Source organism: Prionailurus bengalensis, chromosome C2 (genome assembly GCF_016509475.1).
Source record: "Prionailurus bengalensis isolate Pbe53 chromosome C2, Fcat_Pben_1.1_paternal_pri, whole genome shotgun sequence".
Classification (NCBI taxonomy): Eukaryota; Metazoa; Chordata; class Mammalia; order Carnivora; family Felidae; genus Prionailurus; species Prionailurus bengalensis.
Window position 1 is genome coordinate 56,325,037 of NC_057350.1, and position 24,694 is coordinate 56,349,730.

General features: G+C 38.5%; 1 protein-coding gene across 1 annotated transcript; it reads left to right on the top strand.

Moving 5' to 3' along the window:
* Positions 1–270: 270 nt before the first annotated feature.
* On the top strand, positions 271–24,202 carry CC2H3orf85 (chromosome C2 C3orf85 homolog). Its single transcript, XM_043593282.1, has 3 exons — positions 271–298; positions 22,229–22,362; positions 23,786–24,202. The coding sequence occupies exons 1-3, from the start codon at positions 271–273 to the stop codon at positions 23,873–23,875; spliced, it is 252 nt and encodes an 83-aa protein (XP_043449217.1). The 3' UTR covers positions 23,876–24,202.
* Positions 24,203–24,694: the final 492 nt, after the last annotated feature.

Sequence of the window (24,694 nt, forward strand, 5' to 3'; positions counted from 1 at the left end):
GCGATTCATTCATAGAAAATGAAAGGAAGATAATGCATCCAGATTCCTCTCATGCTGGTTCCATTTTCTTTCAACAAAACCCCTTTAAAAACCATTGCAAATAGCCCAGTTTAGCACGTTATTAGAATGCAAAGCAATGAAACAAGACACTTTGATCTTCGGGGCACTCCGTAATAAAAGCCTTTTTAAAAGTTCAAAGGTGGAAAAAACCTCACACATGTAAGGAAGGCTCGTACCTTGACCTTTGCTCATAGTACTTACAGACGTGCAATGAATAACTGGCAATTCAAAGAAAGAGGTAAGCACATTTTTCCTCCTCTGGGGGAAAAAAAACAACCTCTTAAAATTACTTAGCTAACTCAAACTGCAGACCTTTGAAATGGAACAGATTGTCCTAGATATTCTCCGACAATTTTCAATTTTCAGTCTAGGGATCTTTCTTGCACATAATTGCATTGTCTTTCCCTTATATCATAACACAACAACATCCAGAGGATGCCTGATATGTTTTAGACACTCAAATAAACTTTTGTTTCTAATGTAAAATTTGCTGACTACATATATATGTATATATATTGGGAGATATATATATATATATATATATATATATATATATATATGGAGAACGCAAGCAGGGGAGGAGCAGAAGGAGGGGAACAGAGGATTTGAAGAGGGCTCTGTGCTGACAGGCTGACATCAGCAAGCCCAATGTGGGGCTCAAACTCACCAACCATGAGATCATGATCTGAGTCAAAGTTGGACACTCAACACACTGAGCCACCCAGGTTTCCTATATATATATTCTTTTTTTTTTTTTACTATTACCATACCCCTCCTATATCAAATTGCCACAAGTCTATTATTTGAGGTAAGCTCCAAGAATCTTGTAAAAAAATTTTTTTAGAGCAGGCACGTTTTTGTCTATAACCAAAGCCACACAACAGTTTTAAAATAGTTTTTGGTTTCATTTTATTGCTGAGTGTGAATTATCTTCATTGCACCATAAATGCAATATAACAATAAAGGAATAAAAAAATCCAACATGTAAAAGAAATGAGCCTGTGATGTGATGTCAGGGATCTTCCACCATCGGCTCAACGCTCCACCTTCTTTTTATTCGTAGCCTGAAATTTCTTCAATGAGGCATAAAGACTTTCATTTCATGAATCCTGCTGGAAGAAATAATAGGGTGTGGTGGAAAATTACTGTGAGCTGAAGGGAGAAGAAACTACTTGCAAGGTTCCATGTTGAAACACTGATGTTATCCTGCTCTTCTGGCTCAGAGGCATTTGCTATATGTTTCTACCTTGGATGGGGACTGAACAGTGTCCAGAGTAGACGGCTTGCTCTTAGACCTTATCCTGGTGGTGTGGTAAATGATGGAGTATCCTCCTGGGTCTGGTGAGTGATAATGTATAATGCTGTTGGAAAACAACTAATCAACAAAAAATGCCAACAGGCTTTGATGTAAAATGTGCATATGGGGATTGAGAATCCACATCATTCAGGCTTCCAAATTCCATACCTTTTTCAACCAAATCATTCAGTTTTGGTGTGGCACAGGGAGGTTGGAGGTGAATTGTTCCTTTAGAGCCTGAGTCTTTTCCACAGTAGCCTCCTGACTTTGTATTAGTCTCTGTAACACATTTCTCTCAGTCTTTCTTTTGAGGGCAATCTCTTCCTCCTTCATTCTCCCACTTGTCCCTCTCCATTCCTAGAAGAAGCACTCTCTACCCTGTGACCAGTAGCCACTGAATTGGTAAATTTGGTTGTTGCCTTATTCAGAACATCATTTCCTGACAAAGCTAATCACTCCATCTTTTAAGGGACCCCCATAACTACGTAGCCTCTCACCACTGAACAGTGGTATTTAGAGTGGATATCACCACTCCATAGTGACGTCTCCTTTCCTCCTGTTATCTAACTCTCCTAAATAAAATTCCCCATAAATACCAGAGGGGATGAATAACTAATATTCATAATTATTATTATCAACGTCCCACTAGCAGGACTTTTCCCTAGAAAGGGGCATGTCATCATATGCTAAGGAGTTCAGGCAACCAGGCTCATTAGACCTGACTGGATTTACTAATTTTCTTCCCATTATTTTATCAATTTAGGAGTTCAGAACTATTTTTCAAGAGAACTGGGTGCATGATAGAATACTATATAGTTGGTCATGTATCTACCGTTTCTTTTGTGTTTCACCTTCTCTTGGTACAGAAACGTACCCCCAATCTCTATCATGGTCTCATCTTTGTAACTATATCTCAATCAGAACATGAAATATCTTTGTTTAATTATCTTGGGCTGAATCCTAATGCTGCTTATTGTTTCTGGGTTTGTAGTCTCTTCTTTTTCTCATCTTCCTTTTTAGGACTACCCCTCCATTCTTGCCCCCACCTAAAGTTCTCTTCTTTCTAGCATTAAATTCTCATCTAGAGGGGCGCTGGGTGGCTCAGGTGGTTGGGTGTCCGACTTCGGCTCAGGTCATGATCTCACAGTTCACAAGTTCAAGTCCCGCGTTGGGCTCTATGCTGACAGCTCAGAGCCTGGAGCCTGCTTCGGATTCTGTGTCTTCCTCTGTCCTGCCACTCCCCCACTTACACTCTGTCCCTCTCTCAAAAATAAATAAACATTAAAATAAAAATATAAATAAATAAATAAATAAATAAATGCTCATCTAGAATAACCCAAAGAGTATCCATCCTGAGCAGAAAGTCTGATGGTGATTGTGGAGAATATAGCATTTCTCTAACATAAAGAGGACAGGGGCATCAAAAGAGGCTGAGATTCGGGAACCATTACACCTCTATTAAAAGTTAAATGTCTATTCCTCATAGGAACCCTCTATATGAGGATAATCAGAATTTCAAGAGCCTTGAAAACATGCACTAAGCTTGATTTTCTAGTTTCAAAGGATAATAGTCTCAGGTTTCCTTGAGAAAATGGATAACAAAGAAAAAAAGACCATAATAATACATTTAATGTCTACTATGTAACCTGGAATAAACCAAATAATCTAGTTTTGGGGCTCATGAGAAATTTGTGAATTCTATCTGAATAGACTCCTAAAAATGAAACCAATGTTGCTGCAGTATATAAGTCCTCCTGTCAAGCTCCCTTCTGCCAAGTCACTCTTGCCCATACATACCTGTCCTGATAGATCTTCCTTCCATGAGAGAAAAAAAAAATGAATCCATCAATTTGTTGGTCACTGTCAGTAGGAAGGAGAACTAACCTTTTACATTGGCCTCAACACATGAGCCAGAGATGCAAATCATTTAACAATATTGGAATTTCCCAGGATGGAAACTGGCTCAGTGGAGATGGAGAGAGGGAATATAGAGGAGTGGTCCTTATCTTGCTCAGAACTTTCCTCCATCCAAGAGAGAAAGGCAGTCTCCCCAAGGAAAGACATCACCAGCTGATAAATCCTCATGGAGCCTCTTTTCCTCCCTTGGATATCTTCTACTGACCTTCCAAACACTCCTATTCCTTAAGCAGAAACAAGGATTAGAAGAAGCAGAACTACACACATTTGAAGGGTTTTTCTCTTTGCTACTTGTTAGTGGCTGAATTGTGTCCCTCCCAAATTCATATGTTGAATCTTTAACAGCCCTCCCCTTCACACACACACACACACACACACACATACTTCAGAATGCGACTGAATTTGAAGATATGGTCTTTGAAGGGATAATTAAGTTCAAATGCGGCTGTTAGTGCTCTCATCTGAGCTGACTACTGTATTTATAAGAAGAGGAATTAGGACACACAGAGATACGGGGAATGTATGCATGCACAGAGGGATGTCCTTGTGAAGAGGCAGCAGAAGGACAGCAGTAAACAACCCAAAAGAGAGGCCTCGGGAAACCAAAACTGCCAACACCCTCTCTTGGATTCTTAGTCTCCAGGACAGTGGGAAATTTTTATTGTTTAAGCCACCCAATCTGTGGTGTTTGCTCTGGCGGCCCTAGCAAACTAACACAGCAACCCAAAAACAATTAATGGGATGCCATTTCTGCCATTCTTATCCAGCCTCTTTTGACTCTCTTGCCACATCCAACCCAGAACACAAAATTCTCAGTTTACTCTCCCTAGTCCCCCTACATACCCATGGTATTTCATTTTTATTTTCCATATTCCTCTCCTTTATCTTAAGTCCCCTCCTTTTTCCCCAAGGAAGCAAGAATTTCGAGCAATACTTTAAATCTCTTAATGCTACACCAATGTTGTTTTTATATGTACCAGACTAAAACACATGCACTTAGATTTTGAGCCTGAGAAAGTCACACTGCTGAGAGCTCAACTGTAGGTTATAGCAGAAAAAGCATCATGAAAGCATCATGATCATGATAGAACAGGCTACTTCAAATCTATACTAGGTCATCAAATTTATCTTTTGAGATTACCAGAACCATGGGAAAAGACTGCTTCCCTGTGGAACTAATAATAATGCCCACAGAGCTACCTGTAGAGAAAATACAGCCCCACTCACTTCTGTGGCGAGTCCCTAGAAATGCTTTCTTTGCTTTTAGTTTAGTGAAGCATGGAAGACTTTGCAAGTGACAGACTGAGTTTTGATAGTGAGCTGATTGGGCAGGGTCCCTTGATGATTCTGTGCTCTGTAAACTAGCTAGTGAATTGCAGATGTTCAATAAATGTCACATATTGTCAACTATCAATTATTCAGTATATAATGAGGAAAACGCCTTGGCATGCATTACCTCAAAGCTTCATCAAGAAGTCTGTGATTCCAACACCATATCATAAAACAGATTGACATCTTTAAACTGCTAGACTGTATACATTTGTATTAATGGCATATCTTTCAATTACTCTGATTTGTCTACAGTGATAACCAATAGAAATTATTAAACATCAATAATACAGAGAATTTTTAGAGAAGGCCAGTATAGTATTCACGAATGCCATTGTGATAGCCTCAAATGTGACTGATTAATGCATCCTCTCCACTCAAGCCTCATGATCTTTAGCCATGCTCTTTCCTTTCCTGGAATTTTTCTTCTCCCGCAATTAAATTTGTCTTCATGGAAAACTGCAACTCATCTCACTGGAAACTTCCCCTGAAGTTGTCTTCTCCCACACAAGAAACAATGGTTGAGGGGCGCCTGAGTGGCTCAGTCGGTTAAGCGTCTGACTTCAGCTCAGGTCATGATCTCACAGTGCGTGATTTCGAGCCCCATGACAGCTGACAGCTCAGAGCCTGGAGCCTGCTTCGGACTCTGTATCCCTTTCTCTCTCTGTCCCTCCCCTGCTCACACTCTGTCTCTCTTTCCCTCAAAAGTAAATAAATTTTAAAAAATTAAAAAAAAAACATTAATAAAATGGTTGATATAGCTTTGTAACTCTAGTACTGGGAACAATGTTTATGAAATGTGCTTAAAATAGATTTTGAAAAGTGCCTAGAACGTATGAAGTACCCACTAAAATAGTTGTTGAATGAATGAATAATACCTGAAGGATAAGTCTATAAACCCCTCATGGTCTGTCTTTATATACCACTCCTTGGTGGATGTTTCAATTAGCAAATAAATGGGAAAGAGGGAGCAGAAGAGAAGCCTGGGTAATACAAATGGCCTAGATCTCAAGATGAAAATAAGCCCCCATATAATTGGAAGACCCCTTCACCTCAAACCAGATAGGATCAGTTTTACTACATCTAGTAAAAGAGAAGTCTATTATATAAGTCTTCAAGCTACATTTCCAAGCCACATTAAACCTAAGGTGTCTCAAGTGGTAGCAAGTTTTTAAACCTGCAATGGTCACACTAAAAATGAATACAAAAACAGAATGTGTTTCTCCAACATTTTAGCTAATTTCTCCAAGTTAATCCAGCTCCTACTGTTAACATATGATAAGTACATTCTCCCACGACCTGGTGACAGAAGCCCTAAGGGCTCAATAGTCATGATGGTAAGAGGGAGGACAATGTACTTAGGTGGAGGGGACAAGATAAGGAGAGATGAGACCATATTCTGTGTGCTCTCAGCAAGGCTTTATTTTATTCACAAATTGAGATAATAATAAAACCAAAAGCTCTAGCTTTCAAGGCAAAACAATATTCTATGAAGTAGTTTAAAAGTAGTTTCTGCCTTAGAGCAACTGAGTCATGTTGAGCTTCATTAAAGAGCTACTTTCTGCATGTAGCACAAGACTTTATGGAAACCCTTACTCCTTCTTGGAATGTAGTTGCTGTGCCATTCTCTGCCTAAATAGTCACTACCCCAGGGGTGATGGGATATTCCATCAGTCCTAGGAGGGAAAGTGCACTCTTAAATTGAGGTTCGACCTGATAATGATGGCATGTTACACTCTATCTTAAGCTGTCAAGGGCAACAAACCCATCTGTGGTCAAATCAGTAGAAAACTGAGTCCTTTACAGCGTGTTATGGTCACATTTTGTTCCCACATAGCAATTCTGCAAAAATCTCAAGTAACTGCATAAAAATAGGTGCTATATTGCAGCACCTGGGTGGCTCAGTTAAGCATCCCACTCTTGATTTTGACTCAGGTAATGATCTCACGGTCGTGAGACTCACACTGGGCATGGAGTCTGCTTCAGATTCTCTCTCTTCCTCTCTCTCTGTCCCTTTCTGCTTGCATGTGTGTGCGCATGTGCCCTCTAAATAAATAAATAAATAAATAAGTACTGTCACCAGCTTATTTTCAATAGGTCGAATGCAGTTGAAAGTTTAGTACAATGTTTATAAGGGCTAGTATCCTCTCCTCCAACATGTTGGCTGACTCCTCATCTTTTACTGATGCTGGTGATGTCATTAAATCATGCCCAGCTGCACCATGCCCTTCATCACTTCTTATCAGAATTTTCTAAATGAGCATTGCATTTTCCAGACCTTTGCAGTTTATTGGGTCTGATTGCATTGCTGGGATGACAGAGCAGTAACTAAATTCAGCTTGCTTCTTGGTAGAATAAAGTTTTCTTTCTTTTCTTTTTTCTTCTGTAAATTGTTTTTATAATATTAGATCTGATCTCTCATTTTTTTAACATTTATATTTCATTGATATGAAAGAGACCATGGGAGCTTACCAAGGTCCATCATATCATATTAAAGTAATAATTTCTAAGTACAAAGCATCAAAGTTGTAAACAGACTTCCTTGATGAGCTTCATTAATCCATGCCACTTGATCTTTGTATTTTTCAAAGATAGATATTCCAATTTTATTTCAAAGAGCATTTCTACGTCTTTATAATTAAATATTGCCAATTTTCATGCCTCCAACTTTTTTTCTCTTAGAGATCATAAGAAGAGACAAGCTCTGGGAAACACTGTTTAAAACCCAAGCCCTAATATAAAAACAAAGCTGCTACATTATACTTGGATTTTGTAGCCAGTAGGATAAGGCTGTAATGCTGATAGACCAGTACAGGAAAGTACTGATTCAACTTTATGTAGTTCAGTTTAATATGAATCAGCTGATTCCATGAGATTGTGTTTATTGAGGGCTGTTACATGGTAAGCATGCTGCTAGGCATTGAAAGCATACAAATAGGAGTAAGATGCAGAACCAGCCTTCAGAAAGCTTGTAATACACTTGGGAACACTGAAATGTACATATGAAACCATACATAATACAGGGAGACAGGGCCTAAGTGCCAAAGGTATGCAGATGTGAGAAAGAGAAGCCAGATTCCATTTGGGGGATCAGAGGAGGCTTCATTCACCAGGAAGGACAACAATTTTTGGCCCATAAAGGATCTTGGATTATACATACACCACCCCTGCGGATCTGAGTTGCCAAGGCCACCTTTACCTGTGGACCAAATTGGGGTCACATTCACCTAATCCGTTTCATCTCTCTGGCTGTGCCTCTCAGCACAGCAGTCGCTCTTCTTCTGCTACAAAGTTTCACCTTGACACGCTCCTTGGACAAGTTATGAAATCTCTCTGAGCCTCAGCGTACTCATCTATAAAATGATAATAATATCTTCGCCATTGAGTTGCCATGAGAATTAAATGAGACAACATATAGAAAATTCACAGAGAGGCACCTGGGTGCCTCAGTCGGTTAAGTGTCTGACTTTGGCTCAGGTCATGATCTCGTGGACTATGGCTTTGAGCCCCATGTCAGGCTCTGTGCTGACAGCTCAGAGCCTGGAGCTTTCTTCAGATTCTGTGTCTCCCTCTATCTCTGCCCCTCCCCTGCTTACACTCTGTCTCTCGCTCTCTCAAAAATAAACATTAAAAAAATTTTTTTAATTCACAGAATGACTATTATTATTTCATATTTGCATTCTATATCACAACCCAAATCACCAACTAATGAGCCATTCTGTGAGAAGAGAATGAAAGAGTGAAAGAGATGGGAGACAGCCGTGCCTACAGCCCCACACCAGGCAAGCCTGACTTTAGGTTCAAAAGTTGAAGAATGATGAAGGGAAGAGAAGAGAGGAAGATGAATTTCTCCTTTGATTGTGTGTGCTTCTCATAACAAAAAGTATTTTCTTTTGATTTTCTTGAGATTTTTCTAGTCCATCCCATAATTACACATTTATACCTCTCCATCAAATAAAAGACAAGGAAGAGTCACAGAAATGAGCAACTGCTGGACACATAGATGGATACATGGGATAGGCTGCCAAGATTTTACTGTGCCGATTCCCAAACATCTGTCTTTGCCAGGCTTCCATCAGCAATTAGAGGCATAACTGCACTAGGTAGATCCAGGTCTCTAAACACTCTTTACAATTCAAAGATAGACAAGAAAGTTATTTTCTACCACTGTTATGTCTCTGTATCTGCTTGTTTCCGGTTGCATAATTTTGATGAGACTGGCTAACAGATGCGTGATTTGCTTTTAAGAATAAATTGTATAAAAAAAAGAATAAATTGCATAATGATGAGTTTATTTAATTAGCTATTAATCATGCCACAGAGAAGGGTAATTGCCTAAAAAAATAAAAAGTAAAGAAATGTCCTGGTTTTATTCGTTGTGTACTTTCGTTGGAAACAAACACATTTTATAATGCAGTTAAACATTCCTTTGTCTTTAAATGTTCTGTTTTGTCGGGGCGCCTGGGTGGCGCAGTCGGTTAAGCGTCCGACTTCAACCAGGTCATGATCTCGTGGTCCGTGAGTTCGAGCCCCACGTCAGGCTCTGGGCTGATGGCTCAGAGTCTGGAGCCTGTTTCTGATTCTGTGTCTCCCTCTCTCTCTCTGCCCCTCCCCCGTTCATGCTCTGTCTCTCTCTGTCCCAAAAATAAATAAACGTTGAAAACACAAAAAAATTTAAAAAAAAATAAATGTTTTGTTTTGAGATAGAACCGCACCACTTGTAAGAAGATCTTGTGTCCCCTCACCCAGTTTCCCCCAGTGGTAACATCTTGCAAAACTACAGTGCAATATCATAGCCAAGATATTAATGTTGCTGTAATCTACTGATCTGTTCAGATTTCCCCAGTTTTAAGTGTGTTCATGGGTGTGTCTGTGTATATCTGTATTTAGTTCTGTGCAGTTTTAGCATATGTTTATGTTCACATAAACTGTCTACCACAGTCAAAATACAAACCAGTTCTATCACTATAGAGGATTCTCATATTGCCCTTTTATAACCACACCCACCTCACCCTTCCATAGCTAGTCCCTTGCAACTACTAATGTGTTTATTTCTACCATTTCATCTTTTCAAGGTTACATACATGGAATCATGCAGTACTTGACCACTTGGGACTGGCCACTCATCATAATTCCCTTGAGATTCCTTTAGGCTGTTGTGTCTATCAATAACGTTTACAGTATCGCTATTGCTAAGTAGTAACTCATAAGCGTACTTCAATATGTTTAATGTTCAGCTCTTGAAGGATACCTGGGTTGTTTCCAGTTCTTTCATTACAATAAAGCTGCTATGGAACATTCTTATACAGGTTTTTGTATGAGCATAAGTTTTCATTTCTCAGAGACAAATATCCAATAGTACAATTGTTGGGTTTGTGGTAATTGCATGCTCAGATTTATAAGCAACTGCCAAATTGTTTTCCAAAGTGGCTGTACCCTTTTATGCTCCTACCAGCAATGTATGAGTGATTCAGTTTTTCCAACCTTTTTTTTTTAACATCTTATTACATTAGTCTGTACAGATGATAAAATTAGTAAATAAATACGTGGCTCATATAAGAACAGCTTGTAAAAAGTCAGTCCAAAAAGTCCAAAGGGTAAAAAGGCAGGAGTCATATAAATAAGCCACATCTTAGGCAACGGCCTCTCTGACTTGTGTCAGCTCCACAGGGCTGCCAGGTATGCAGCAAATGCTTCACGCTCCTGGAAAGTAGATAGTGTGACCTACAGCTTTGCTGGGTCTCAATTAAAATAAATAAATCTTTTCTTTCCAAAACAGGATTATGGCATATAAGATGCTTCAAGTAGCCCTGTGTTCAACATTGCTTATAGGTAAGAATCTATTTCTTTTTTATTTATCATGCCTTTTACAAAATCATGCTGATAGATAACCACTTTCAACTTTTTTTAAAGAAATGAACAAACATGTTTTATCCACAGATCAATTCTAGAGCATTGGGAAAACCAAACTATCATGTCATGCCATGGTTTTGAACATGTTAGTGTTAATTGTGTGTGATCATTCTGTTCCTAGTTATGTATTAACATATTAGCATGTCACTAATGCTAAGAAGTCCTTTTAAGTGCTGCTTCCAAAGAAATGCTCTTGTGTCCTTGAACAAAGAAAAATTTTAAATGGCTTTTAGAAACTGTAATACTTACATGGTACCATTATGTGGAGACCTCAAGGTACTGTGAGAGTGTGAATTCATTAACCTTTAGAGCAAGCTGTAGCTCAGAGAAGTGGTGTTTTAAAGACAGATCAAGGAAGGCACTGAAGGTCAGATGATTTGCTGCCAAATTGACCCAATAATTCAGTGGCTGATATCTGAATGGAACTGAGAGGTCATTTGTTTTTCTTGTAACCAAAACTGAAAATACCTACAAAGGTATAAATTATTTTCGCAGTTAAATCTTTACAACTTACAAATACTTTTGGTGAAATGCTTAAATAAGAATAAATTTCTACTTTTATGATAAACTTAAGACCCACAAAAAAAATTACATATTTTTCTTGAGGCGCACACACACATACACACACACATATACACACACAGATAAAAGGATATACTTAGAATATGATTCTAAGTATATGTGTACTTAGAATCATACTTAGAATATGATTCTAGATATATGTGCACATATATGTATGTGTATATAAATAGCCTTTCATTCTTAAGCATATAAATAATTTTAATAAAGAGTTTTAATCATCAGAGTTATATTTATGTTTGGGACATGTTTAAATAACTGATTTAAGCATTTTTAGCCAAGTTATTATTAGGCAATTATCATCAAGGCATGTATAATCATAGTGGTTACAGCCCACTTCTCCAGATGAAGAAAGTGAGGCTGGCTCAGTTTAAGTGAGTGTTTCGGGAGCACACTGCAAATTGAAGTCATGGGCTAGTTACAATCCATCAGTGTACTGCTTTGCTTTGACTGCTGATCCATGCAGTTGGCTTTAGAGTGGGTGACGGTGGATTAGAGCAAGGCTAAAAGCACTACTGCTAGTCAACATTCACCTATGAACAGGCAGGGTCAAAAATATCTGGCAAAAGGAAAGTGGTCCTGCAAAATGACTTTTACAGACTTTCTCAGGAAACCAGTTGGAATTCACTTTAACTCCAGCTGAGATACGAATGTGTCTACCTAGAAAGACAACTGGTTTGACTGATTTCACTTCATAAATAAATAAATAAAATTATGTGGCTAAAGTTCATGAAATAACAAGTTGAGAATTGGAAACCAAGGAGAGAGAAATGTTGACAGAGCTGGGTTCAGCCCTTCAGATCTCAGGAAAGAAGACTTTACCACCTCTAGGCTGGGTACACATAAGTCTTTGGGACCAGATTCATTTCTTACACAAATGATTCGTTTAACTGACATTTTCTAAATCATTCAGCTCTCAAGTAGGAGATTGTAGCTTGAATCAACTTCAGTCACTTGTTCCCTCTCTCCTCCCATCTTTCATTTAAGAATGCAGCTTATTCATCTGCACTTCCTTGGAGCTCTCTACTCATAAGAAAACAACCATCTTAAAAAAGTGTGTGTTTATTATTTAAAAAAAAAAAGTTTTCTCTGTTACAGATTAGTTGTCTAACAAATTGCTTTTGTCTAGAACTTAATTTGAAGTCAATAGGGAAAAGATGTCATTATCCATTTTCCAAATGGGAATGCAGAAGCTAAAAATGATGAAGAAGCTTCCCCAAGTAATTACATTCATGAGCACAGTCCTCAAATCATTTTATTGACTTTCTTAAAATAGTAATTTATGCACATTGGAACTGGTTCCCTGGTCAGAGAATTAGAAGTCCAAGTGTCATGATTTGATCAAAAAACAAAAGAAAAACCCTCTCTTCAGCATTTAGGTCAAGAATTGCCTTCTCCTATAATAAAAGCAGCAAATATTAATATTACTACCTGAAGTCTTTATTCTGTGGCAGGGGCCTTCCATAGGTTACCTTAAGTCCACTCTCATAATCACTCTGAAAATAAGTGTTACGATTTTCCTTCTACAAAGGGAATTTAGGCTTAGAGAAGTTAAATGACTAAACTACACAGTTCATCAATGGTGATGCTGGATTCACACGCAAATCCTCCATTTAGGTCTTCTGAGAACAAAACCCTTCTTTCTGCTACACAAACTGTCTCCTCTGGCCCTGTTGCTAGATATGGGATATGCAGCTACAGGACAGGCAACAGAGCACACAGCAAGCCCACCTGCTAAAAGAGGAATAAATCCACTATTGCGGCCAGTGGTTCTCCAAGAACAGGCCTGGAGTGAGGGAGCTGGATGACTTTATGGGAACAGATAGAGCCAACTAAGATATAACCGGAAGCTTTCTCCAGCTGTGGCTAGTTGTAGTGAGGGTAAAGGGAAGTCCTAACTCAGTATGTTCCACCTCAAGAGGGCACTTGTTAAAATCCAACAGCCCCATTTCACACAAAGGAGAAATATGGAAAATACGCATATGTGGAAAGTGTTTCACAGAGTAAGTAAGCCAGTCCTGGAGGTTGACCCGTATGTGAAACAAGCTGGAGGTTCTTGCTGCCCGTATTGTCAACCTGTGATAAGCTCACATGAAGTGCAAGTATGTCTTCTGGTTTTAGACAGTGGAAGCAAACTGCCTTTAGTCTGTTTCTCTAGCAGACATCCAGGTCCTATTTTTACTCCATGGCTAGCAACCAACAGCAGTTTGTCTTGAAGGTTTTTGTTTGGTTGGTTGGGTTGGGTTGGGTTGGGTTTTTCTGATAAGAGCTTTTAAGCTCACATTCTTCCCTTTGACCCAGTCAGCCCCTCCCCCCCCACCCCCCCACCCCCACACTCCAGTGGCTCCGTTTTTTGCCTTCCTTTGTGCCATCGTAGAAGGAACGAGGAACGGCCCTTCTCAGTCATCCAGCTGCCCTCCCTACCCTCCCATTCCTTGGGAGTCTATTTTCTGTATATAGTTTTAGTGTGTTTTATAAGAATTTGCTCTTAATTTTATCTACTCACTTTGGCTTAAGGTTGATCAATGCTCTCAAGAAAGTGAGTAGTGAGAATAAACTGGGAAATAACTCAGAGAAAAATATCATTGCCTGTGACTGGATTCTTTGAGCACTCTGGTTGTTACAGAAAAACCATCTATTTTCCTGTCCATGTGGCACCATTTGTCAGGGCCCTAGAGTTGGAAATCCCATCAATTCACACAGGCAATGACCCACAAGGGTTACTATTGAATCATATTAAATGCTGCCTTTTGTGAGTTACAAATTTCTCTGTCCACAAAATTAAAAGCAAATAAAAGATCTGCCAGGTCCAAAACATGAGCCCAGGAATTACATGGCCATGCATGTGAGCATGTATGTTTGTGTATGTTAATGTGTTCAGAGCAGGTTAGAACAGACTGAGCTTAAACTCAAGTAATACTAGTTTCTATTTAGTTTGCAACAAAGTCAACACACTAGCAATTGTAACATCAGTAAAGCCAAAGCTCCCAAGTTAAAAGTTCATTTATGAAAGCATTTCTTTAACAGGTTAGTAAAATGATGGAATTAAAGAGCTAGTCCTGAAGTTCAGTGTCTTTTTTTTTTTCCTAACTAATTTCCATTGACTCTTTTGCCCTCTGTCTTTTTACTTCCCTATTTGTCCTGTTCCTTTTTTCTACGACTTTTCACCTCTTGAACCTTTCATTTTTATAACCTCCCTTATTTTCTCTCTATTTCCCTTCATTTCTTTTCTTGATTTCTCCCTTCTCCTTCTTTTTCTTCTTCATATTTTTCCTCCAAAACCCAAAATTTTTTCTCTCTCATTCTCTCTCTCATTAACGTTTATCTGAATTGTAGCAAAGTGACAGTCTATTACATGAAATACAACTCTTCTCTTTTCCACCATAAATTTTTCGATCAGTGATCAAAATTTAGAGTGGGAATCAAAAAATAACTATTTCATAATTTCTAACAAAAATTATTAACACAGAGAATAAAATATTCAACTTTATTTTTTAAATATTCAATTTTTTTAATATTCAACTTTAAATATATGAACCTAAACATGAGTATTTTAATTTTTCACAAAATTAGAAAATTTCTCCTACGCTTAGATCTTTGAAAATTTTACCATATGGCCAAGATGTCCGTATATCCTTTTCTCCTGATCCTCTTTTGTACTTAATTCCAAGTGACTATTTATACTTTATTTTGATACTTAATTTATGTGCCTGGGCATTTCTTTCTCTTTTTTTTTTTTTTTTAAGGCAAACATTTTAAGGGATGAGACTAGGACTCAATCCAATAAAAATAGTAAATAATAAATGTAATTCTTTAATTGCTTATACTGAATGCTAAGTGCTTTGCTTTCAGCATCCGGTACCTGAGCATTTTTGAACTTGTGCCAGGACTGTAGTGCTTATTCTCCATCTCCAGCACCAGGCATCATGTAACACTTCAAATAGCAGTATCACCCAGCCCTTAAGGGAAATAGCTAGCTGTGTCCCATCCTGTGGATTTGTCAGACATTGTTGTGTCTTCTGCCCCCACTAAATTCCACCATGTTTATTCACAGACAAAGAATTCCTTCCCTCATTGTAACTGTTTATGAATATTCACAGAATTCACAGCCCTGGCTTTCCAGGGATGATGAGTTAGTTCCTGCTGGTTGGAGGGCCCTGGTCTATTCTGTTTTTGTTTTTGGTGGTTTTTTTTAATTTGTTTGCTTGTTTGTTTCTTTTCTTTTTAATGTTTATTTATTTTTGAGAGAGAGAGACACAGAGTGTGAGCAGGGGAGGGGCAGAGAGAGAGGGAGACACAGAATCTGAAACGGTCTCCAGGCTCCGAGCTGTCAGCACAGACAGAGCTTGACTCGGGGCTCAAACTCACAAACCATGAGATCATGACCTGAGCAGAAGTCGGACCCTCAACCGACTGAGCCACCCACGTGCCCCTGTTTGTTTCTTTTTTTCTCTGTTTCTTAGTGAGGCTTAGAGACAACAGACATGTTGGGTTCTCTGTACCACCTTCTGACACATAGAACTCCCCACTTCCCTTCTTTGCCTGCTTACTTGGTCAAGAGGAGAGATAAACCAAAGATGATCATGGAAGGCAATCAGTTCCCTTTAATCCTGAGAGTGGCTAATTTGGAAGACATAACATAGTATAAGATATAAAGGACCTGATGACTGGACCCCAGAATTTGGTAAATTTCATATCTAGTTGCAGGTTGCAGAACCAGAAGAGAAAGTATGATCTCTGAGGGCAGCTAACTCTCAAGAGAAAGAAGGAAGAGCTAGCTGAACATGCCAAGTTATGCCTTTTGGACAGTTAAATGGGGCACCACCCCTTCCGAGGGGCAGAGTCTATCTACAAAGGGGAGAAGGGTGAGCTGAGGTTACTCTAAATGAGTTTCTTCTACAGGAAAGAAAATAGGACTCCGCCATCAGACTCTGTCCTTTGATTCTGTATCTTATATTTCACATCAGGCTTTCTGGTCTTTTTTCATGTATAGGTTCCTCTTCTTGCGTAGGTACGAGGAATCATCTTCACAGTCAGGTGCACGGTATAAAGACTATTCAGTTATTTCTCCAATATCAAATTTAAAGACTCTTTTTCAACCTTCCCTGGGTGATAAAAAATAGGGAATCGTTCCATTTCCAATTGTACAGTTTTCATTACCAACATACTGCTCCGCAGCCCACGATGGGCACCCTACTCTGTGCATAATGTGAATACATTTTTATTTGTATTCTTTTAATTATTGGCTAGGGCTATTTTGACTTCTCCTTCACTTATTTCTATCTATCTCAGTGCTGAATTTCTCAGCAGGTGAACTCCTTGATGGTAGTAGGAGCGGTACCCATTCAGTATATTCTATATGTTTTTGATGCCCTAACACCATGCAGAGAAAGTAATTTTCAGTTAATGACCTATTTGTTATGAATATATTCCAATTAAAAATACTAGAGCTAAAAAAAAAAAATACTAGAGCTAGAAGAGACCTTAGTTAGCTTCATATGATCTAGCCTCATTTCACTTTTTTTTTTTTAATTTTTATTTATTTAGTTTTGAGAGAGAGAAAGTGAGAGCGCAAGTGTGCACACATACGAGCAGGGGAGGGGCAACGAGAGAGACAGACAGAATCCTAAGCAGTCTCCACGCTGTCAGCGCAGAGCCCCACATGGGCTTCTAAAGCACAAACCATGAGATCATGACCTGAGCCGAAATCGAGAGCTGGACGGATGCCTAACCAACTGAGTCAAGGATCAGGTGCCCTTGATCCAGCCTCCTTTTAAAGAACAGGAAATGGAAAGGCAGGAGTAACCAGCTAATGACCCAACAAATCACTGGCAGGGCCAGGATAAGACTCTCAATCTCTAATCCTTCTTGGCTTGTGTGGCAAGAACTGTGATCTCGAATATCTCCATACTCTGAAGTGGCTGCCTTACTTGAACTGTACAGAATTTTCTGCAGACTATATTCAAGATATGTTTAGATAGCAGAACTAAGCTTGACAGATCCTATTAAAACTGCTATGATACAGGATGAAAGGAAGGAGGGTGTGTAGGGAGTTGGGAAGAAAAAAAAGGAAGATTTTTTTTATAGCTTATGATGTTAAAGTTTAAAAAAGGCATTAACCTGGCTGATACTGCCTACATTAAAAAAAATTAAAAACCAACAAAGTAATAAAACTCAGGGTTCAGTTTTCAAACCCCAGCAGTATTATATAGGCTTACAAACACAAACTCTGATCTTGCTCTCACTAACTTTCAAGGTTGATCAGGCAGAATGAAAAAGGGAGGAGAAATTTCTCAAGCAGAGAGGATAATAGCATGCCCTTCTGTATAACTTGCATTTTATTTCCAGCCCTGCCAATGACTTACTATGTGACCTTGAGTGAGTCATTTCATCTCCGTGTGTCAATTTTCTCATTTGTAAAGTAGGATAATAAATACTACTTTCTGTCTCTCTCCTGGGTGATGTTATTATCACTGCCAATTAATATTTATTGGATGCCTGTTGGGCACATAATGCTGAAATAGGTGCTTTGAATGTTCAGGGGCGAGGGTGGGGGATAAGGGGGAGATTGCATCAGTGAAATATTTTCCATGAGCAAAAAGATAGAAGATTTTCAAAAGACAGAATTATTAGAGCTTAAAATAGCTATGGTTTATATTTTAAACCATGCTTCTCTGCTAAGATTTATGTAATACATTTTTTCCCCTTAGCAATTGTACAATACACCATGACAATTATAGTGCAGATATTGGTTTTACTTTTGGATGATTCCAAGTAACACTATCTTAAGTGGTTACTGTATTTTCTTTATCTAGCTGTAAATTATATCCTGAGCCTAATGTATGTACAAACATTTATTAGATATTGATATTGAATCTTCTTTGCCTAGATACTCTATTTTGAAAACCTCCCCCTCTCATTTTTTTTAACAGAATAACACATTAAATGTCTAATACTGTAACACCTTTTCTTCAAAGAGAATGAAGAGAAATCTGAGAAGTGGTCTATGAACACATCTCAGTTAAAACTAGAACTTCAATGCTGGGCAGTCCTCACTAGTGAGCCCAAACGAATGAGTTCCCTGCTCTGTTCCAGTCAGTCCTGTCTTCCCATCCATGGTGTCAGTCACCTGATTCAGGTCCCACTTATCTCTCCTCTGGGCCATTAGAAGAGGCCCCAACCTGTTCCTCTCACTCTCTCTTCCTTTTACCATCTGCCTTTCACACTGACAAAGGAGTTTCCAAAAGTATCTGTGAATGGATAAGCAAAATGTTGGCATATACATACAAAATATTATTCAGTCTTAAAAAGGAATGAGTAACTGGGGCACCTGGGTGACTCAGTCAGTTAAGTATCTGGCTCTCGATTTCGGCTCAGGTCATGATCTCGCAGTTCATGAACTTGAGCCCCACATTGGGCTCTGTGCTGACAGTGCAGATCCTGCTTGGGATTCTTTCTCTCTCCCTCTCTCTCTGTCCCTCACCCACTCGTGCTCAGCCATGCTCTCTCACTCTCTCTCAAAATAAATAAAACTTAAAATAAATAAAATAAAATAAAAAGGAATGAAATGCTGATCTATGTTACAACATGTAAACCTTGAAGATACTCAACTGAGATAAATCAGACACAAAGGGACAAATAGTGCATGATTCCTCTTACAATGAGGTACCTACAATTAGCAAATTCATAGAGACAGAAAGCTAATGATGGTTGCCAGGGGCTGGAGGAGAGAGTGATGAGAATTGTTAAAGGATACTGAGTTTCTATTTGAGGGGATAAAAAAGTTCTTGAGATAGTGGTGATGGTTTTAGAACATTGTGAATGTGGTTGATGCCACTGAATTGTACAAATAAAAATGGTTAAAATGGTAATTTTTCTGTTAGCATATTTTATCACAATCAAACAAAAATTTTTTAAGCAAACGTGGTCCTATCATTTTCTTGTTCAGAAATAATAATTAATTGTTTGAAGAATAAAGTCCAAACCCCTTGGTATGAGAGTAATTATCCCTCAAAATCAGGCCCCAGCTTATCTTTCCAATGTTCATTTTGACCACATCTATACCTCAACCCTACCCTGTAGTCACATTGGCAAAGTGATGGTCACCGAACCTGAGCCTTCTTTGTTCCTCTGTTCCTTGGCTCTCGAATCTTCTTCATCCTGGAATACATGTGCTTTGTTTCCACTCCCTTCTTCCTAACTGTGGAAACATTCCATAACCTTTGAAGCCCAACTCAAAACCGATTTCTCTGTGATGCCTCCTTGCCAATATCAGAATTAATCATTCCCCCTTCAATTGGTCTGGCCACAATATGTTTCCTTGTAATTACTTATGAGCTCTGAATATAATGTGAATTCCTTAGGGGCAGAGTTATTCTTTGTTTATCTTTCTCTGCAATGATGATCAGAGCAGAGACTAGGATGAGGCAAGTGGAGATCTCATGGCACAAAATCTGTGAGCTTGAGAGCAAGTTTCTTCTTCTGTTTTATGCCCTAGTGGCCTCACTTGTTTCATCTGGGTCTCAGCTCCGGTGATTAGCAGGTTATCTTGACATCAGTAGGCACTTATAAAGCACCGTATTAGTTATCTACTATGACATAACTATTTTCCCCAAACTATAGCAGCTTAAAACAATAAACATTTATTATTGTACACTTTCTGAAGGTCAGGAATTTGGGAATGGATTAAGTCAGTGATTCTGACCCAGGATCTCTCGTGAGGGTACAGTAAAGATGTCAGTGAGGGCTACTGTGATCTGAGGACTGTTGTGATCTGAAGGCTTGACTGGAGCAAAAACATCAGGTTCCCAGGTGCTCCGTTTGTATGGCTATTGGTGGGAGGCTTCAATTCCTTGACACATGGGTCTCTCTTCAGGGCTGTTTGAGTGTCCTCACAACATGGCAGCTGTCTTCCATTAGAGCAAGTGATTCAAGAATGGGACAAGGCAGAAACTATAACATCTTTTATGTGCTAGCCATAGAAATCACACACAGTCACTTCTGCACTATCCTGTGGTTATACAGGGCCACTCTACTAAGTGAAAGAAGACCACAGAGGATATGAGTACCAAGGAGGCAGTGATCTTTGGGGTACATTTTGGAGGATGGCTTCCACAGGCATGCTGGTTTGATTGTATTGAATTTGATTACCTACCAGCAGGCTAGTATTACTTCTATCGTCTGTTGCTAATATCTTCTAAAAATTTGACTTTTACCTTTTCTTTTAAATGACTGAATAACATAAATTGCTAACTTTCTATTAATAAAGAATGTGTCTGAGTCATTTTTCTATTTTCCATCACTAGTAGTGTTTTGCACCCACAGACAGCCTGATCTATGCATAATATCCACATCATTTTCAATAGGTAGGCATTTAGAACGAGAGCTTAGTGGGTTAACAAATTAATCTAGAGGTAATAGAACTAATAACTAGAACCCTGCTTAGTGCTCAGGTCAAGCTTGGAAAAGCAGATCATACAGAATGTTTAAGTAATGATTGGTTCCTTTTTTTCTATAAATGCAAAAGACTATTATTATTATTATCATTATCATTATTATTACTTTCCTTTGGCCCCAAGAATTCCTGTTTCTTAGTCATAATATTGTACAGTGGCTTTAAAGGGAGAATTCTATCTCCCCTTCCTACTAGCCATGAATATATTATTTAAGTTTTCTGTGATGTAGTTTCCTTGTCCGCAAAATGAAATGATTGATAGTGCTGCTTCTTAGGTTTGTTGTATTAAAAAAGGTAATTCAGGTAAAGTACTTAGCACAATGCTTAATAAATGTCAACTATCATTATTTGTGTGTGTGTGTATATATATATATATATATATATGTGTGTGTGTGTGTGTGTGTGTGTGTATACATATATAAATGACATTGATGCATACACACACATGTCATGCACAAATAACCTAGCCACCTCTAACCATTGTCTTCAGACATCCATTTTACAGATTCCCAGTGCCACACATTTTGCTCACATCATTCCTCTAGCTTAAAATTTAAAGTCTTGCTCCTTCTCCCATCCTGCTAAATTTAATCTTTTCTTCAAGGAAGAGTTTCAGCAATTTTCCTGATCACGAAAATGTCTGCTTGTGCCCCAGAGCCCCAAAGCTTAATAACACCACCTTCTCCTAAACTCCCTTAGTGCAATCAAATCCTATGTTTCCTTGTTTTATTTTGAATCTTGGACCCTTCCTTCCCCTCCCTTACAGAGGGGAGGTTTTGTATCTTACAGTCCACTGTAATCCTGGTCGGTAGAATCCTGTTAATGATGAAGCTATAGAGTACCTAATGTAACATTCATAATAAATGACTCTTTATCACAAGCAATGAACAGATTGTATTGTTACCACAAATAGGTGGGCAGTGTGCTCTTCCTTTATACAGATTCAAATCAGAACTCTGAACACAATTGTGTTTTATTTGGGAATAAAAACACAATATAGAGTGTTAAAATTTCAAGATATAAAAAAGTCTGGATTTTAAAAACAGTCATCTTTTTTTTTTCTCTTAATCCTGGAGTGGAAAGCAATCTAAAATACAAACCTCTTCAATTCAGTGATAGATCTATCAATACTAACAATTGAAACCACAGTGCCAGATTTGGAAGCAGTCTACTTCAAACTGAAAGAAAAGGCTTGGAAGGGAAGAATAAAAGATTGTTGACTGCCTGGCTTGAGCCAGGTGGTTTACAGTCATGAATATATCCAATCCTTACGGCAATCCTATATTATTGTGTTACTGTGTTATTATTCTATGTCTTTACATACAAGAAAACTACAGCTTAGAAGAATAAAGAAACTTGTCTAAAAAAGTGATAGAGCTGGAATTTGAATTCAGATCTATGGGCTCCCATGCATGTAAAGAAGGTTCTAAAAGTCTTTTCCGTTCATCACATGGCACTGGCTTTCATGCTGTACTGTATTCAGGACACAGGGTGATGATAGTGCAGTCATGGCAAAAGGCTGAGGAGCAGTCATCTCCCACGAAGCATAGCTTTTTCGGGATCTCCTTGTCAGGCACCCAGACTCCCAAAGGCCACAGCTATGTCTCTTTAAGAGGATAAACAGTGAGATGTAAACTATTGCCCTAAAAGATGCTGTGCTCTTGGACTCTAAATTACAGGAGCGTTGGGAGCACCATTTTTGTTGGAGGACCCCGCAAACCAGTTCCTACATCTCAAAAGACACATATATTTGCAGGATTACTGGGACCCAGATGGCAATCCAAATATGTGGGGAAACACGCTGGCTGATAAGGTATTTGCATTAGAAGCAAATGGCTTCCCACCATCTATCTTGTTAAATAGGCATTGCATCAGCAGGCGTTAACACACCATCAGCCCTGATTTTTTCTATCTGCCCTGAGCTGTAACTGCTCCTTCCTTCCCATAAAATGGCTTTTGTCTAGTAAACTTCACCTCTTCCTTCAAGACTAAAATCAAATGTCCCCTTCTTTCTGAAGACTTTCCCTTCTTTCCTGGGTAACATTCTTTCTTTTCTCCCCATTGCGTGCCGTTCACATGTGAATGGCACACTGGAATTGTTTCTTTGTGCACCCAACCTCCCTTACCTAGGCTACAGAGGTGAGGTGCATGTCATGTCTTATCCATCAAGGTCATTTTTCTCAGAACCTATGAAAATGATTGTTACTCAGTCAAATCTCAGTAGATTATTGCATATTTGAGTAGGCGGATAAATGGACCGCAGTCACATTTAGTTCCCTTTTAGTTGTTCAGCAGCTTATTTTCCAAACCTTTAATAATCATCCAAGCATTTAATGTCATTCCTTCATTTGCTTGCCTTCCATACACTTTTTACTCATTTGGAAGTCTCACTCCAAGAGAAATAAAGAAGAAACGTGCTTTAGCCTGTTTTATTCCATGTTTACTCTTTTGATGGAAAAAAAACAAAACAAAAAAAAACATTGAAACTCCAGGCCAAATGAAATTGTTGAATTGTCTGAGGATTTCAATTATTCATGATTTCTCTCTTAAAATTTAGCAATTCAGCAAACAAAAATGTATAACAAATTAATTAATCCCTTCATTTGTTTGTTCTTTTTCTCTTTACATGTGTATCAAGCTCTATTACCAGGCTAAAGGGTTGTATAAAGTCATAAAAAATTTGAATGTCCTTGTTTTTCTGGGGCCTTGGTCCTATCCTTACTCTGCACAGTTGAGTTTTAACTGGTCTACCAGGAATGGCTCATTTCTGGTTAGCATTTGCTGATGAAAACCACCGGCTTGAATAATGCATCTAGTTTTGTGCCTGTTTTTCTCCAACAGGCATCATTTAGAGGTATTAAAGCCAGACATTTGTTTATTTGGCAAATTAAATATTACATAAGCGAGTAGACTGTGTCTTCTTTATGGAATACTGAAATTTTCAAGTACACTCCTGCCTATAATTGTAGACTAGCACTGTGATCAACTGACAGATACTATAATGTAACAAGACTCTGCCACACTGGTTCATGCGGTAGCCCCAGAAATACTGTAAAACATTTAAGCATTGAAGAATATAGGTCACTAAAAGTATGTTCACCAAACCTTTTTTTGTATTATTCTTCCACTCTATTTCTCTCAGTCTTTTAGGATTATCTGTATGATTACCTGAATAATTGATGTAACATGTGTTCTCCATACTCAGAGATCATGACTTAAAGTTTCTTTTGTTACAGGCTCATGAAACATGGACTGCTTTGAAAACAATAGCACGATATTATCTGAATGTGAATACCTTCACTTTTGACATGTCCACTTCCCAGTAAATGTGCTTTGATGGTTAAACCAGGAGAGAAAAAAACGATGGGAGTCAACATGGCAATGCAACCAAACTGTGGGCTTTGGAGACATGGAGGCAAATCTCTGCCACTTACAAGATTACTTAATATGTCTGTCTCATGGAACTGTTGAAAGGAGTAAATATAAAAATCCATCTAGAGACCTAGAATTAGAAGTTCTCAGTAAATTCTAGATCTTAAGATGAGAACTAAAATAAAGACAATAGTACTAACATCGATTAAAAAAGGGCTCTTCTGGAAAAGGAAACCAAAAGCAAAAAAGTAGTGCCATTAAAACTCACTATTGATAGCTTACTTTCTTTTGCTTCCTTTTTGAGAGAGTTAATTTGCTTTTTAATTAAAGGAAGAGGAGGGGTGCCTGGGTGGCTCAGTTGGTTGAGCATCCAACTCTTGATTTTGGCTCAGGTCATGATCCCATGGTTTGTGTTGGGCTCTGCACTGAGAGCACAGAGCCTGCTTGGGATTCTCTCTGCCCATCTCCTGCTCCTGTGTATGTGCATGTGCTCTCTCTCTCTCTCTAAATAAATAAATCAGCTTTATAAAAAAAAAAAAAAGGAATAGGGATCTCTCAAATGGAGTTGGTCCTATCTTTTCAGTACTTTTCACTTTCTAAAGCCAGTCTATTTTAAGATCGTGCTTTTGAAACTTTTTCCATCAAAGGTGTGCTGCTGAGGGCAGTAGAGAATACAATCTTAACTCTTATCTGGGGGCAGATGAACCCACTGGAAATGTTCACCTGTAAGTGCAAACCTCCTTAGGAATTTTGCAAAATTTGTGCAAGCTTTG